Source organism: Heloderma suspectum, chromosome 1 (assembly GCF_057233095.1).
Source record: "Heloderma suspectum isolate Gila_16-S chromosome 1, 16-S_ref, whole genome shotgun sequence".
NCBI lineage: Eukaryota > Metazoa > Chordata > Lepidosauria > Squamata > Helodermatidae > Heloderma > Heloderma suspectum.
In genome coordinates this window covers 399,390,340-399,407,961 of record NC_139458.1, presented here as the reverse complement: position 1 = coordinate 399,407,961, position 17,622 = coordinate 399,390,340, and the positions used below count along the sequence as shown (strand labels likewise).

Below are 17,622 nucleotides of genomic sequence, written 5' to 3'. Positions count from 1 at the left end.
GGGAATCCTCCGGATGCAGAGGTAAGTGAGCCGTTCCGCCATGGATTCTGGAGGCTGGATTCCAAATAATCTCGCCTCATTTGAGTCCACGGCAGAATTCTACGTCATCCCTAGCTTTAAGCCACTTATTTGTATGTACGTCTCATCTGAGAGAAACCAGTGAAGCTGTTGTATTGAGGTACCCATATGGATAACATAAGACTACTACTGTGATCCTTCCTCACCAATTTTTTTAAAGCAAATTTAATGAAAATCACTAGGATTTACCTTCGGGTAAGTACATCTGGCACTGAAGTGTTTTAATGCAGTTACGTTATAGAACAAGTTATAAAACATTGTCAAGGATAATGTCCTGCTTTCCGCTATAAGATCGGGTCAGGCTGTCACATCGGATGTAATCTAGAGGCTCCTCAGCCCTTTGCCCAAGGCCAGATGCAGCCCCTACTAACTAGAAAGTCCCAACAGCTGGAGGTAGTGGGGAGTTCCAACCTCTTGGAGGCAAGGGTGGTCCACCTAGGGACTGAGCCAGTGATTGGCTGAAGCAAAATCTGCCCCTGGGGTGCCAGGGCTGGGGTTTAAAAGTGGGCTGAGGTCAAGGCATGGTGTCTCCCTTCATCCTGGTGGTCCTGGACCTGCAGACAGCTGGTTACTATCCAGGGTGATCCATGCTTAGGTGTGTAAGGATAGGCCAGGTAGATTTATTATTTTGGCTTGGGTGTGCGTTCATGGAGCTCTCTGTTTATAGTTAAATGATTTGGCTTTGTACCCTCTTCTGTAATTTGTTACTTCCATTCTTCCCTTTCCCTCTACCCCTTTATTTTGATCTTAATAAACCTTTATCTTACCTTTAGTTAGTGTGATCTCCCTGCATAACCTCAGTGCTAATTTCAGTGCCTCTTGGCTTAAGATGGTAGCTACTAGGTATTTTGGAGGACTGAAAGGCTGGGTTTGGCCAGTCCTGTTTTGGGGAAGGGGACCCTGGGATCAGGTCCTGGGCAGTTCTCCCTCGCAGGGAGGTTGAGGCCAGTCCCGGCGCCTGGGATCCTCCTTCCCTTTTCCTTGACAAAGATTCTTATACAATATTAATTAATAATATGCTGTGCCATCTTACTGTTCCTTGTATTGCTTCTTATTGTTATTGTAACTGAAATAGCTTTTAAGTGTTTTTCAATGTGATGTTTAATATTTATATGTAAACTGCCTAGAGATGTTATTATATTAAGCATTATGTAAGTATTAATAACAATAATAAATAATCATAGTAAAAGATTTCCTATATGTTTTAGCAGCTAAGAATAATAAGCCAAAGAGATGTCAGTGGCAAGAAAGTGATGAACGAATACAAAAATACCAGTTAATTCAATATAACAGATCCTTAAAGACATTGTGCTTATGAACTGTGCTCCATTTGTTCTATTTAACTAGACAGAACCTGGACATCAACCACATCCACCAATTTAATGAACTAGGTAGGATCTGAGAAAACATGTTTATACATGATGACATGAAGTGTATACCATTTCAGAGTACGATCACAATCCAGACATTTCCAGTTCCATTAATTCAATGGAAGAGTTAAGCATAGGACCGGCTCATGCCGTGCATGATTTAAATGTAGCAGCTTACTATACATATGGTCTAGGGATAGGGGAGAAATTTCTTCAGTTTGCATTTTAGTGTGAACTTACTTAATTTTACACGCTATAACCAATATGCAAACTGAAATTCAGTTGTAGTTTCGAAGTCACACTTCTATGGATTTTGCAATAGAAGTGTCCAATAGAAAAAATGTAAAAAATAAGAAGCCAAAAAAGCATATATGATGAGCAGATGTATACAAAAATGCAAGTATTAGTGAAAATACATAGAAAAATGCATTATATTGGAAAAATTAGGGTGCAATCCTATTGAGATAGACAGTCGCCTCCAACTAGGGATGGACGGAACACTCACCTTCCGTTCCATTCTGTTTCCGCTGGGGGGGCGACGCGCTCCGTCCCTCCCCCCAGAATCCTCGATGGGGGGGAGGCGATCCGGTCCTCCCCCCAAGAATCCTGCCCGGCTGGCTCCGCTCCGCGGCCAAGCTGCAGAGCCGCCGGCCAGCTCCGGCTGCCCGCAGCCAGACATCCAGCTGCTGGGCAGCCCTGCAGAGACGCAAATGGTGGCTGTCGTAGCCGCTGCCATTTGCGTCCCTGTATTTAGCCGTAATAGGCTACATAAATATTTACGTAGCCTATCACGGCAGGGGGGAAAAAACCCAGCGTACGCAAATGGCGGTAGCTGCCGCCATTTGCATACGCTGGGATTTTTTCCCCCTGCCGTGATAGGCTACATAAGTATTTACATAGCCTATCACAGCTATGAAGAGGAAGCGAATGGCGGCTGCAGGACTGCCGCCATTCGCAAAGCAGCGCGGATGGGAGCAGGTAAGTGCTCCGTTTCGCATGCCTTTTGTGGGTTGGGAGCGGTGGGGACTTCGCCCCGCGCACCTTTCATGGGTTGGGGGGCGGGGGTTTCGTTCTGCCATGGATTTTGGAGGGCCGAATGCACTGGCATTTGGCCTCACCGAGATCCGTCACAGAATTCTCTGACATCACTACCTCCAGCTTCTGAGGAAATTGGAGTCGATGGCCTATCCAATGCAGGTGGCTGAAACACAGAGGAGAGGATTCCCTCTGTACTCCAGCTGCCCTGCAATTTCAATTTGCCTTAGATGCTTGATTTTGGGCTTCTAAGCGCAGCTTGAGGGAGGGGGCAGAAACAGGGCTGGAGACCACATAGGAAGCTGTTTAAAACAGCTTCTGTGGACTCCTCCCCTCCCTGTCCCTGGGAATGCCCCCTTTTCTCCCTGTCCGTGCTCTGTGCTACAAGCACAGAGAGGTATGGACAGGCAGCCGCTGCAGTTCTCTCCACCCCAGCTACGAGGGGGAGGGGGTGTGTGGAGCACAGTTTCCCAGCTACGAGCTGTGATAGCACTATGTACGAGCTCAGAGCTGGGAAACCAAAAAATCCTATCTCCCCCAGATGCTGTCTAAGGGACATAGGATTGTTCTCTTAGTTGCATAAATATATGTACTGGGCAAAATTGTGTACAACAATGTACGTATTAGGAGAAATGCACACAAATGTTCATGAAAAGGTTTAAAAAAAAGAATCAAAGTTCGGGATGAAACAAACTTAAGACTGGAAAAATGAGAAAGTGAGAGAAACAAAACGGACAGATTTCTCCATCCCTAGCATGTATTGCTCCCACTGAAAGCCAAAATCTCCCCCCCCCCATTATTACAAACAACACTTGATATGACAATATTGATTGGTGAGAGGGGTTTTGTTAGACCCCCACACAACTTTATCAGCTGCTCTTGCACAGATGAGAAAATGTGCAAAGCAGTGATGCCATATAATGTGTTTTCTAATAGCAGACGTTACTGGTGAGAGCAGTAAGGGATGTAGGACTGGCTTTGCAACAGCAACACATGCTACAGAACATGTAGTTCCAGCATTCATTTGTTTAGTTTCAAGGCTCATCAAATGTCTCCCCCTTACATCTCACTGTGGAAATAATATGAGATGTGAGAAATTTGGTAGAAATGGAAAAAAAAACACAATAAAAAATAAAGACATACTGCTAGTGTGGCCTTATGGCATTTTATGCCCCAAATATAGTTTAGCTAAAGTGCGGCTGTAAGTTCCCCATAAGGAATTACTAGCGAATTCTAATTAAACGTGCAGTATTAAAAGGTGGGCAAAGAATCCTATATAGTTACGTATTATTACATATTTAATGTGAAATCTAAAGTATCTTAAAACATGAAGAAAGGAAAGGCCTGCTTTGATACAGATTTCCCAAAAATAAGTAAGTAAGTAAGTTGAAAAGGGCTTTACAGAAGCTAACAATTACCTGCCTCTGCTGTCCTCTGTGATGTCCAACTTGAAAATGCGCTCCCAGCCATATTGACTGATAAAATACGGAACTCATACTCTGTGAATGGCTCCAAATCAATGATGTTGGTGCTAGTTAGAGGTGGTGTCAAAGCATTCTCATTGGCAGATTCCGTCACTGGATGAGGACTGAACCATCCACTGGTTTGGAAAACACGACTCTCAGGGGGAATATGACTTCCATTAGATTGTAGAGCTCCTCTCATATACAGTTCATACCTAATAATTACACCTAGAAATAACCATTCGTTTAACAAAGGTAGATGTTAATCTGAAAGTATCTAAAATTCTACTTCTGTTACTAATACCTAATACTAATACCTAATACAACTGGACCGTTTTCCCTTCTCCCCAACTTGCCTGTTACATGCACACACACATGAAGTGACATGTACCACAATGCAATGGCCACTACCTTCAATGAGTGTATGCAAGCCTCCCAGATTTCCCCCTCTTCTCTGTGGAGGTTCAGCACATAAGTTACTTGTACTCCAGAAGAGAAGTAAGTTCAGCATGGATCCTTAGGGAGGACAGGGACAGCTAGTTGCATGCATAAGAGTCACACACAGGCCTCCATTGAAAGTAATGGATGGCATTACAATGGATGGCAACTAGCCAAGGCAGAGAGAGAGATGGAGGGAAGAAACCTCCATTTAGGGATGTGTGAATTCACTCTGGTCTGGGTTCTCTGGACGCCCGCCCAGCCCCTGCCACAGCTCACCTGTCCCCAGACTGCATTCAAGCCCCTGCCACCCTCGACAAGCAGCCTGCACTCACCCCAGTTCCTCGTCAAGCTCTGCAGTTGCCATTTTTTTCATTTGCGTACGCTGGGGTTTTTTTTCCCCCTGCTGTGATAGGCTATGTAAATATTTACGTAGCCTATCATGGCTCACAGCAGGGACGCAAATGACGGCGGCTTCGACAGCCGCCATTTGCGTCCCTGCAGGGCTGCCCAGTGGCCGGATGTCCGGCTGCGGATGTCCGGCCGCGGCCAAGCCCTGCAGGGCTTGGCCGCGGAGCGGAGCCGGCCGGCCAGGATTCCGGGGGGGAGGCACAGAGGGCCTCCCCCCCAGCGAGGATTCCGGGGGGAGGGACGGAGCACCTCCTCCCACCTGTGGAGCCTGGCAGAGCCAGGTAAGCAGGGTTTCATACACCCCTAAAAAATGGCACCCGCGAAGCTTAACGAGGCCGCCCGGGTGAGTGCAGAGCGTGGGCAGGGGGCAAGCAGGGGCAGGGGCTTGGTGAGCAGGGCTCGGGGGTGCGGGCAGGGATGGTTCTGCTGGATTCCTGGACTGAATCAGATGCCCGTGCCATCAGTAGCTCCATTGAGCACTATGCTGATGCCCTCCCATATATGCAGTTGTTCCCATGAAAGATAGGTTGTGCTTAGTAGTAATAAGGTTAAGAATATAAGGGCCCACTACAATTCTCACAAAACATTTCAGTTATTTGGGGAAAATATGCTGGGGAAAATATTAAATATCCTACTTAAACCAAAGATATAAAAATCCTACCATTTGCTTTCTTGGGAGGGGCCCATTCGACAGCCAGTTCTGTAGAGCTGATGCTCTGGATGACTGGAGGTTGCTGCTCCTCAGGAGAGGCCTGTGCAGTAACTACTGCCACCTGTTGGCTGGGCAAACAGCCCCCACTGGTACATGCTTGAACATAAAATATATATTTCATAAATGGAACCAAATTCCAAACAGTTGTAGAGGTTTCAAAGCCTTCATACTGGCCACAAGGTTGAAGGTTAAGTGAAGAAGTGCATGTCAAGACATATTTCTCTATAGGACCAGAGTCGTTTGATAGGGCTGTCCAGTTGAATGAAACAGAATGTGGACCAACAGGAAGGGTTGGGCTTAAATGCATGCTTCCGACAGGTATCCCAGGCAGTGTCCTGTACATCAAGGCTGCACTTCTTGTAGATCCATGGACATTGCTGGCCTCGAGGTGATATGAATAGAAGGCATAGGGGAACAAAGAGCTATCAGTGAAGACCTGGGTGCCTGCAACAGATACATAAATTCATGTATTTATTTTATTTTGACTTATTTATAGGCCGCCTTTTAGGATATAGACCTTACAAGATGGCCCACAAAACTATAAATATAAGATACAATGAAACAAGATCACAATATAACCGGCTTCAGAATAGGATATGGATTTGAGACTGCCATGGCCGCCTTGGTTGGTGGATGATCTTCGCCTGGGAATTGATAGGGACAATATATCAACCCTACTCCTGGCACCCCAGGTGGAGGCAATGGTGAGAAGTGCCTGTTATCAACTTCGGCTGATATGCCAGCTACTCCCATTCCCGGAACATATGGACCTGGTAACGGTGGTGCACACACTGGTACCCTCAAGGCTTGATTTCTGCAATGCGCTGTACTTGGGGCTGCCTTTATATTTAGTTTGGAAACTTCAACTGGTACAAAATATGGCAGCCAGGTTGGTCTCTGGGACATCCTATAGAGACCATATTACACCGGTTTTAAAATCTTTACACTGGCTGCCATTTTGTTTCTGAGTGAAATATAAAGTGCTGGTTCTTACCTTTAAGGCCTTAAATGGCCTAGGTCCAAGGTATCTTAGGGAGTGCCTTCTCCCCTACATCCCAGTCCACCACCTAAAGTCCTATGTGGGCTATCTGCTGCGGCTACCTAAGTATGAGATTGGAAGCCACACGCAAGAGGACCTTTTCCTTGGCCACCCCTCAATTGTGGAATGGCCTGCCAGTTGAAGTGTGCCCACTGACCTCGTTGAAGGCTTTTAAGCAGGCATTAAAGACACTATTATTCTGGCAGGCCTTCCCTTTTTAGAACTCTTGTTCCTTTTGCTGACTCTTGTATACTGTTTTAAGCAGTGTTGTTTTAAGCTTGGTTTTATTGTTGGATTTTTAAAAAATTGTTTTTGTTCAAGGTTGTTTTTAGTTATATGTTGTTTGTATATATTGTGTGCATGTTTTTATGTAAATGGTCTTTAAACTTTGTATATTGTATTTTAATGTTTCAACTTTTGTAAACTGCCCAGAGAGCTTTGGCTATGGGGTGGTATAGAAATAATAATAATAATAATAATAATAATAATAATAATAATACCAGATAGCAACATAAAAATAATTTTAAAACATAGGTCAATTAAAATACATAGATCAAATGGAAAACCTAATAAATGCTACACCTTTAAGTGACTTCTTAATTTTTTTAAAAACTGCATAGATAAAAGACCCAATTCAAGAAAAGTGGCCAAAAATAAATGAGTTTTTAAAATGTGGTTGAATATTTGCAGAGTTGAGACCTTACGCACTTCAGTTCCATAACCTGGGGACTACCACTGGGAAAAAATGTATCTCACTTGTCAAACCCTGAGAAGTTACATCTATGATGCAACTGGTAAGATCCATGGAGTTCAATGGGGCTTATTCCTGGGTTTGTGTATATAGGATTTTAGCCTTAGACTTCTTTTTTCCTTCTAAAATAATTTTAATTAAAAAAAAAAACTTTAAAATATCTGTATTAAAAAGATGAATTACATGTTATACACTAGACTAGATACTTGGTAATTATTGTTCCTTTAAAACGTCCTTATGTTAACTTTAGAAATATTTTACCATCAATTTCCTCTCATTCATTAGCATAAGCATTAGTGGAACTAAGGAATATAAAACATGCAGGTCCAGGCCTTTCAATTCCATGAGCATCTGACCCCTTACAATTATATTTTCCTTTTATTTCTGGATTATATCTTTTGTGCTGTTTAGATTTTTGTTAAAGCTGCAACCAAGAACTTTTTCTCTTGATTATTTTACCTGCTAAATAATAATAGAACTTTTACCTGGATGCAGCCTACTGTTAGTAGGCTGTATCCTGGTAATGGCTTTGTGTGTGTGTGTGTGTGTGTGTGCGCGCGCGCGCGTGCGCTTTGTTGTTGTTTTTGGGCTACTTTAATTGAGTCAGAAGTAAATATTTGGATGTAATTATCAATAATAATAATACAGTAATAAAAATAAAGTTCCCTTCACATACATAAGAGAAATACTGTTTTCATTTAATCTAGAGCACCATAGCAGAAGAATCTAAGAAAAGCTCTGCTGGATCAAAGCAATGGTTCATCTAGTCCGGTATCTCATTTCCCATAGGCCAACTAGATGTCTCAGTGAAGCCCAGACGAAGGTATGAATGTATGGACTTTATGGGCGCATCTTATGCATGTTTAGATAGAAAAAGTCCTACAACTCCTAGCATTCCCCAGCCAGCTATGTTAGGAATTGAAGGACTTTTTTTCTGTCTAAACATGGATAGAATTGCACCTGAAGAATGCATTCTCTTTGTTCTTTAACTCTTGTAACGGGAGTATGCTTTCTTAAAAGCCAACGCTATTTAATATATCTAATCATACAATATTGGCTGTAACTGTTTACAAATACTCATAATTACATTTATTGAGATATTACTAAGGACATGAACATTTGATGCACCTAGCCCAGTGTTACGTACTCTTAACAGCCAGTGGCTTTTCAGGGTCTTAAGCAGAGGTCTTTCCCATGAATCCCATCACACTGCTCCCTGGTCATTTCAGCTGCTGGTGCCTGGGATTGAAACTGCACATCCAAGCATGTGTCCTGCCATTGAGCTATAGTTCCTCCCAGCAGGGTGCTTTAGAAACCAATCTATTGCATATTCCTTACTTCTAAAAGAAGAACTCTAAAAATCATGTTATTGTAATGTTGCAAAGCCATCAGTTAAATAATCAGGCCAGGTTTGGAGACTATGTTAATTTTCCTTGAAAAGTTCAATGCTTCTACATTTGTAATTTCAAACTCTCATTTAGTACTAAGACCTGTATGCACACTGTTGCACTTAGGTGGTGTCCCCTGTGTGTATTACAGATGCTACACACATACTGAGAATAAAGTCATAAACATAAGAATCTGGCAGCATTAACAAATTTTTCTTAGTATTCAAATGCCAGACAGTAGATTATTTTCACATCATTAATTATCATGATTGTCAGAAAATGTCAGAATAGTAATACTTTTGTTTAAAGAACAGTTGTGGCTTTAGAAAATAATGATTTGTTGAACAGGCCTATATCAGTCTATGATTAGGCAACCAATAGTTAGTTAACATTTTAAGAGCACCTCTGCTCACCTATGTTAATACAATCTCGAAATGGCATCAGCACACTATTCTAGAAGGATTACTACATCCAATTCTATGACCATTGTGATTTTTTAAACCTTCTCAGCATATACATTTGAATTACTAAATGTTCTTGTTAGGATATGAAAGCTGAAATCCAGAATTCATCCTGGACTAGCCTTATGGGTGAGGTTATCAGAGAGTCCTGAGTGCTATATATCTGTCATCAGAGTCTGGTGGGGTTCTGCAAATGCTAAATCATTGTCTGGATGTAGTAATGGGTTGATTGAGGGCTAACAAACAGAGGCTAAACCCTGACTAGATGGAGGCACTGTGTACAGGTGGTTCTTGGGTCCCTGGAAATCAGTGTTTTATAAGTTCTAGATGGAGTTTGCACTCTGGATGGGGTTGGTGGTCCTTGATCCAGCATTGTCACTGGAGGCCCAGGTAGTCTCGGTGGCACCAAGAACCAGCTTCAGTTGGTTCATCAACTCTGTCGGTTCCTGGAGAGGGAGAGCTTGGCAACAGTGAGACATGCTCTGGTAACCCCCTGGTCAGATTACTGTAATGCGTAATACATGAGGCTAGCCTTGAAGAGGGCTTCAAAGCTTCAGTTAATTCAGCAGTTGTCTGCTAGAATTCTGATTGGTTTAGTTAAGTGGAGCCCTACACTAAGGCTTAAAACAATTAAATTGGCTGCCTATTTTCTTCCAGGCCCAATTCAAACTGTTGATACTTTCTTTGAAAGCCCTAAACAGCTTGGGACCCAAATATCTCAAGGAGCACCTCCATACATCCTGGCCATGCATTATGATCTTCAGAGATGGCCAGTCTCGGAGTACTGTTAGTTAGTGAAGTATGTTATGTACATACAAAGGAGAGGGTCTTTCCTGTGGTGCTGTCCGGACTTTGGAACATCCTACCCAAGAAAGTTTGACTGGCATTGACATTACAATCTTTTTGGCGGCAGGTCAAGATATATTTATTTGCCCAGGCATTTTACTTTGATTTTATTGCTTCTGTTCTGCATTTTAGTCATTATTATTGATGGTTGATATGTTATAGCATTTTTATTATATTGTAATTTTATTGTACACAACCTTGGAATCTGGCAGGATGAAGGTATTCGCAACATTATGAAGTGAATCACAGAGACTGAATTATAAGGAATGAACTTTACGTAGCAGTGGGCTGCTACCCAACTATATACAAAACTGAAAGTAGTCAGATACTCCTTAGCTGCATTTCTCTGCTGGTCTCATCCAGAATTGATTCCCCCCTCCCTCCCCAATACAACCATTCCTAAATCACTTTAGTTCCTACTCATGTTACAAAGGGTGTGTTAGATATTTTTAAAATAGTAAATACTGAAGTCGGGAATCTGGATCAGGATTTAGTTTACATGCTACGACCACCCTCTGGCCAAATGGAAAGAATACAACACAGGCATATCAGAGCCATTGTAGTGTAGTGGCAAGAGTGTTGGACTCAGACTAAGGGAGACTTGGATTTAAATTCCACCTGGACCATAGCACAGTCCCAATTCCAATTATACACACAATTATGAAACTGAGTTGCTTTCTCTAAAGGTGAGGAGACAGCGAAGGGATATTTAACTCACCCTCCCATTGTGTGAAGAAAAATATATGATGTGATAGACCTTTCTGTTTACTACATACCTCAGCAGCTCTCCCTTGTACCTGCAGAGACATGATGAAATGGGAGTGAGCAACTGAGGTGCATAATAAGGGGACGGTGCTGCCACGCCAAAGCATCTCTTGCTGTTTACTGGTTTTGTTGTTTATTCAGTCAGTCGCTTCCAACTCTTCGTGACTTCATGGACCAGCCCACGCCAGAGCTTCCTGTCATCCGTCGCCACCCCCAGCTCCTCCAAGGTCAAGTCCATCACCTCCAGAATTTACACTGGTAGTAGGAGTGATTTTTAAAGAGCCCTCTGCCTGTGTCTTGCTTGGGTGAGAGTGAGTCAGTGACTGGGTTCGCATAATCATCACAGCCCACTGTGGCTTATTTAAGCCACAGTGGGTTGCACTGCACGCCACCTGTTCTTTTGAATATTCAAATACCATAGCTTGTCGTGTCCTGTACTAATCAGGGGGTTGGACTCGAATGTCTTATAGGCCCCTTCCAACCCTACTATTCTATGATTCTATGATTCTATATGTCATGCAAACTCAGTGAGAGTGTCTTATGTTAGGGTTAAACAACCTATGCATAATCCATAGGCTGTTTTAGGTGATCAGTGGGCTGCAGCAATCATGTGAACTGGCCCAGTGAGTGGAGTGAATGTTGCTGGGCCTTCAGCCCTTGCTCAGTTTAAAACATGGCCTTGGTTAAAACTTATTTGCTGGCCAAGAAACAACACGAATCTCTGGCAGTAGAGCTGACCTGGCAGACAGGCCAGCAAGAAGTTTTTCAGTGTCAATAGGCCCTAGCACGTTGTTCATTCCGGCAATTAATTAATTGTTCATTGTCCCCTTCAGTCCCCTCCAGCCTCCTCCTTGGCTTAGACAAGGCGAAACCCTGTTGCCTGCCCTTGCCAGGGAGCTGTAGATAACCCTGTCTGATAAACCTGCTAAAGTACCAGACGTGTGTGGATCCTGAATCAGTAATCAAGATTCAACAGACAACACACAGGTTGTATGACAAGGCCTAAGGCCCTATATAAAAGCTCCTAGGCCTGGCAGGCTCTCAGCAACAAAGGGACTTGTTCAACTTTGTTGCTACTCCTTGCTACAGACTCACTTTTGCCTCTGTCTCGTTTCCTGGATTTCATCTCCACTAACTTGGCACAAATCTGGCAGTTTCTCTGAGAGTATTCCTCCAGGACCTATCCTTTGTAAAGCTGCCTTGGACAGAATAAGGAAAGCCTCTTCTCCAGCTAACAACTTTACCCGCTACACAATAATGCTATGAGAATATATCAATGAAATAAAAAAACAAGAAATTTATTCACATCTCATAATATATTATGTTTAAAAAAAAAAAACAACCAGCAGCAGATAGGTTGTGGTAGAAGCTGAAAATGTGACATAGGAATTCACTGAGAAAATCTTAAATCATAATTGTGTGGTATGTGAAAAATGGGACCCAAGATCTTATGTACATGGGAGAACATCTGAATAATAGACACACAGTATTCCAGTTGAGAATAGCAACCGTTAAAAAAAAAGATGAGGAACAGAAATACTCTCAGTGAAAAATACATACGTCGTATTTATGAGTACTCACTATAAGGGTAGTTGTCCTCTGTTGTATAGATCTGACTCTCATTTCTGTAGAGTTTGTAAGCAAGACGGTTTGAATTTGGAGAATCAGGTGGGTTCCAAGCAAGTCTGATAGTGGTAGAATTTAGAACTTGTCCTTCTGGTGGAGGTTGCTGGGAAGGAGCTGGATTACAATAAAGACATACTTATGCAATTAGGAAACCACAATCTTGGTGAACAGAAATGCATTTTTAAAGAAAATGTTTCTTCTGATAAAGAAGAATGTTATCTAGCAGCAGATAAGTGATCCACTAGAATGTCATTAAGAAATTCTATTGCTTCAGATTTCTCCTACAAAAACAGATGTGTATATTAAAGCAGCCAAGCAATGCAAATGAGAAATTGCAAGTGCAAAACCCATCTAAGCCCTGTTTACATGTTACTCGCATATAGAGCTCTCACAGCTTAAAGCAGGAGTGGGGCTGCATTCCTAGAACCACCCCTAGTATTGCATCCCCACACTAGCACTGTCCTCTGACATCTGCAGGTTGAGCACAGTTGTCTGCAAAGTTGCCTACATGTGAGCAGGTGCTCCACACAAATGGGACACCTGGTTGCATGGGTGTTCCAATCTCATGATGGAGCCCTATGCTTGAGCAGCAGCTCAGATGTAGGGGTTCCTTTGCAGACCACTGTGCTCAATGCCTGGCCCTGGACATCAGAGGGTGGGGCTAATGTAATGAGAAGTGCAGTCCCATTTCTGCTCCATCACAGGATTGTCCTTCATTCAGCAACATGCGAACAGGGCTCCAAAATAACATAATTTGGCCTAAAGATCCCCCATCTGTTTCTTTTGGCTGAAACAGAGCCCCACCCCATAGCTAGTCTGCTTCCCATCACTGGAAGTGGTGCAGCATTGTGGCCAGCCATTCTTTCCAAGGCAGATCTTTCTATGGGCAGGATCCAGTGCTGCCTGCCTGCCAGCAGAGCTCACAACGGCTTCTCTTTCACAAGAGGCCAGCCCCGCCGCTTCCTTTCCATAAGCAGTGCCCGCCCCTTGCAGAATGGAGATTTAGCGCTTCCAGGGGCAAGCCCAGAAATGAGCAGAACAACTTGTTTCTGGAACGGGGAGGGTCAATGGAGCAGATGTGAGCTCTACCAGCCAGCCTCATTACAGAAACGAGTGTTTCCGCTTGTTTTGACTTGCCCCCGGAAGCAGTAAATCTCTATTCTGCAAGCAGTAGGCACTACTTACGGAAGGGAATTGGTGGGGCTGGCCAGTCGCAGCAGTCTCCATTGAAGACTGCCCCATGTCTTCCCTATAGGCATCCACAAGCTTGTTCTTCTCTTATGCAAGCTATTCCCAGAAAATTTAAGAATGCAAGATACCTTATATACAAATAGAACTCACTTTATTTGCAGAATAAGAAAAGTGCCTATTTATGCTGGAATCTAATCATAGAATCATAGAATAGTATGGTTGGAACGGGCCTACAAGGCCATTGAGTCCAACCCCCTGCTCAATGCAGGAATCTAAGTCAGAGCATCCCTGACAGATGCCTGTCCAGCCTCGTCTTGAACGCCTCCAGTGTGGGAGAGCCCACCACCTCCCTAGGGAATTGGTTCCATTGTCGTAACAGTCAGGAAGTTTTTCCTAACGTTCAGCCGGAACTTGGCTGCCTGTAACTTGAGCCCATTATTCCATGTCCTGCACTCTGGGATGATCAAGAAGAGATCCTGGCCTTCCTCTCTGTGACAACCTTTCAAGTACTTGAAGAGCGCTATCATCTCTCCCCTCAGTCTTCTCTTCTCAAGGCTAAACATGCCCAGTTCTTTCAGTCTCTCTTCATTAGGGATGGCGGAGAATTTCTCCCCGAAACTTCGGGGGGCCGAGCGCCAACGTGTTCGGCCCCCCGAACAAGTTTCGGGGAGAAATCCTCCGCACCCCCCCGCCTCCCGCACCCCCCCCCCCGGGACGGGACTTACCTTCCCTGAATGTCCCTCCCGGCGGCGGATCCGGCTGGCGGTTTGTCGGGTGTTCGAGCGGGGCGGGAGCAGCAGCCGGTCTTTCGACAGGCTGCTGCCGCCGCCATTGCAATAAAAGAAAAAAAAAAAAAGTCCCCTGATAGGCTACGTGATGATTCACGTAGCCTATCACGGCTAGATTTGCAAAGTCAGCCGTGATAGGCTACGTCAATCGTCACGTAGCCTATCACGGGTGACTTAAAAAAAAAAAAAAAGTGTGTACGGATAATGGCGGCCCCCATAGGGAGCCGCCATTCCCGTTCCTTATTTGGTCGCTGTAGTCTACGTAAATGTTTACGTAGACTACAGCAACTAAATAAGGAGCGCGAATGGCGGCTCCCTATGGGGGCCGCCATTTGCGTACGTGCTTTTTTTTTTTTTTTAAGTCACCCGTGATAGGCTACGTGACGATTCACGTAGCCTATCACGGCTGACTTTGCAGATCTAGCCATGATAGGCTACGTGAATCGTCACGTAGCCTATCAGGGGGCGTTGTTTTTGGTTTTTTTTTAACTTTCGCGTTCGCGGCCGGGCGAGGCGGCAAGCCTCCTCCCCGGCCTGAATTTCAGCTGGGCGAGGCAGGAAGCCTCCCCCCCGGCCTGAATTTCGGCCGGGCGAGGCGGGAAGCCTCCCCCCCGGCCTGAACTTCACGGGGGGAGCAGCGAAGCGCTCCCCCCCACCGCGAACAAGCTGCGAGAAAAGGTAAGTGACTTTCGTCCACCCCTACTCTTCATAGGGCTTTGTTTCCAGTCCCCTGATCATCTTTGTTGCCCTCCTCTGAATCCTCTCCAGTTTGTCTGCATCCTTCTTAAAGTGTGGTGGTGCCCAGAACTGGACACAGTACTCCAGATGAGGCCTAACCAGTGCTGAGTAGAGTGGAACGAGTACTTCCCGGGATTTGGAAGCTATGCTTCCATTAATGCAGCCCAAAAGAGCATTTGCCTTTTTTGCAGCCACATCACATTGTTGGCTCATATTCAGTTTTTGATTGACAACAATTCCAAGATCCTTCTCGCTTGTACTGTTGTTGAGCCATGTATCCCCCATCTTGTAACTGTGCATTTGGTTTCTTTTTCTTAGGTGCAGAACTTGGCATTTATCCCTATTAAATGTCATTCTGTTGTTTTCTGCCCAGCACTCCAGTCTATCCAGATCACTTTGAATTTTCTTTCTGTCTTCCAAAGTATTAGCTATCCTGCCCAATTTTGTGTCATCTGCAAATTTGATCAGCATTCCCTGCACCTCCAATAACTCCAATATTGTCCAATAATGGGCAATAACTGCACAGAAAAGTCTAAAAGACAGGATGCCTTGTTCCAGGCCATAGTAATTTATTATTTAAATAATAAATGTACCCCATAAATCAGATTATTACCATATTTTTAATTTACTGTTTGTTTTGAAGAGAAAAATTGTGGTTGTATCTCTGAAGTTATTGTTCTGTGGGTGTTGTGTGATGAGGTGGGGGTACATGTACATATATTGATCTTGATTTTAAGGTGTGATATTACATACATTAGTTCCCTTCACAGCCTTAAAAGCAACACAGCACAGAACTTCACAGAGGAGGGCAACAAAGATGATCAGTGGACTGCAACCAAAGCCCTCTGAGGAGAGACTGAAAGAACTGGGCATGTTTAAACCTTGAGGAGAGAAGACTGAGGGGAGACATGCGCTCTTTAAGTACTTGAAAGGTTGTCACACAGAGGAAGGCCAGGATCTCTTCTCGATCATCCCAGAGTGCAGGACACGGAAGAATGGGCTCAAGTTACAGGCAGCCAGGTTCCGGCTGAACATCAGGAAAAACTTCCTGACTGTTAGAGCAATACAACAACGGAACCAATTCCCTAGGGAGGTGGTGGGCTCTCCCACACTGGAGGCATTCAAGATGAAGCTGGACAGCCATCTGTCACGGATGCTCTGACTTGGATGCCTGCATTGAGCAGGGGATTGGACTTGATGGTCTTGTAGGCCCCTTCCTACCCTACTATTCTATGGTTCTGAGATTCCTTTAAGAAAGCTAGAGGTTTTTTCCTAAGAGAAACAGAACAGCTCCAAAGACAGGGAAGAAATTGTTTATTGACCCCTTTTATTTATTAATAAATAAAAAGAAACTACACAATAATCACAATGAATACACCTTTAAGACTGTGAGAGCACATTAACCCTTCTACTTCTCTAAACAAAGAACCAGGAACCCTGTGTGAAACACTGCAGCAGTGCATGGAAGGATAGTATTTCCTTTATAGCACAGAATAGGTCAGACACTAGGGTGGAGCAACAGCAACTGCAAAATATTACAAAAGCCAGCCATAGTTGGTGTGTTTTGCTGCACTTTAGCATACAATCAAGAAATAGAAAAATTTCCCAATATTCCCCACTTGGTAAGTTGGTTATTTGTATTCACCCCAAAGAGCCCTGCTTTAGGATTTTAGAGCTGTGTGCAAATGGCCTCTCAAAACTATCCATCTTATTTGTGGGCAGAGAAATTGGGGAACAATGTTTCAGCTAAATGTTAAGAGAAATGTCTGAGAAATGTCTTCTGAGAAATTTTGGCTTAGCTCTAGAATAGACTGGATGAGATGCTCTTATAGAACACCTACAAGAACTTCAAAACGAAGAATTAGTGCCCGCGTTTTGCTTTTTTCCCCTTCTCCCTCCCTCGCGATCCCTTTCCCCTTTTTGCCATGGCTTTTAGATTATAAACCTAGATGATAAACCACTCTGGGAGCCCTTTTCAGCTGAAGAACAGGGTGAAAATGCTGCAAATAATGCTAGTACTAATAATGCATGTTCAGCAGCCCAGCAGCAGCCCAGAAGATGGTCTTATAGGCCCCTTCCAACCCTACTGTTCTATGATTCTATTGAAGCTGGACAGCCATCTGTCAGGGATGCTTTGACTTGGATTCCTGCACTGAGCAGGGGGTTGGACTTGATGGTCTTGTAGGCCCCTTCCAACCCTACTATTCTATGATTCTATTGAAGCTGGACAGCCATCTGTCAGGGATGCTTTGACTTGGATTCCTGCATTGAGCAGGGGGTTGGACTTGATGGTCTTGTAGGCCCCTTCCAACCCTACTATTCTATGATTCTATTGAAGCTGGACAGCCATCTGTCAGGGATGCTTTGACTTGGATTCCTGCACTGAGCAGGGGGTTGGACTTGATGGTCTTGTAGGCCCCTTCCAACCCTACTATTCTATGATTCTATTGAAGCTGGACAGCCATCTGTCAGGGATGCTTTGACTTGGATTCCTGCACTGAGCAGGGGGTTGGACTTGATGG

The 17,622-nt window shown here is 44.1% G+C and overlaps 1 protein-coding gene across 1 annotated transcript in view; it reads right to left on the bottom strand.

The window, feature by feature from the left end:
• The window catches only part of USH2A (usherin), an 809,138-nt gene that overhangs the window by 635,384 nt on the left and 156,132 nt on the right, over nt 1-17,622 (bottom strand). Inside the window, exons 16-18 of the mRNA XM_084828794.1 lie at nt 12,339-12,497; nt 5,457-5,951; nt 3,902-4,174 (exon numbers count right to left, since the gene is read on the bottom strand). Of these exons, the coding sequence (XP_084684920.1) occupies nt 3,902-4,174; nt 5,457-5,951; nt 12,339-12,497 (927 nt within the window). The remainder of the gene's footprint in view (nt 1-3,901; nt 4,175-5,456; nt 5,952-12,338; nt 12,498-17,622) is intronic.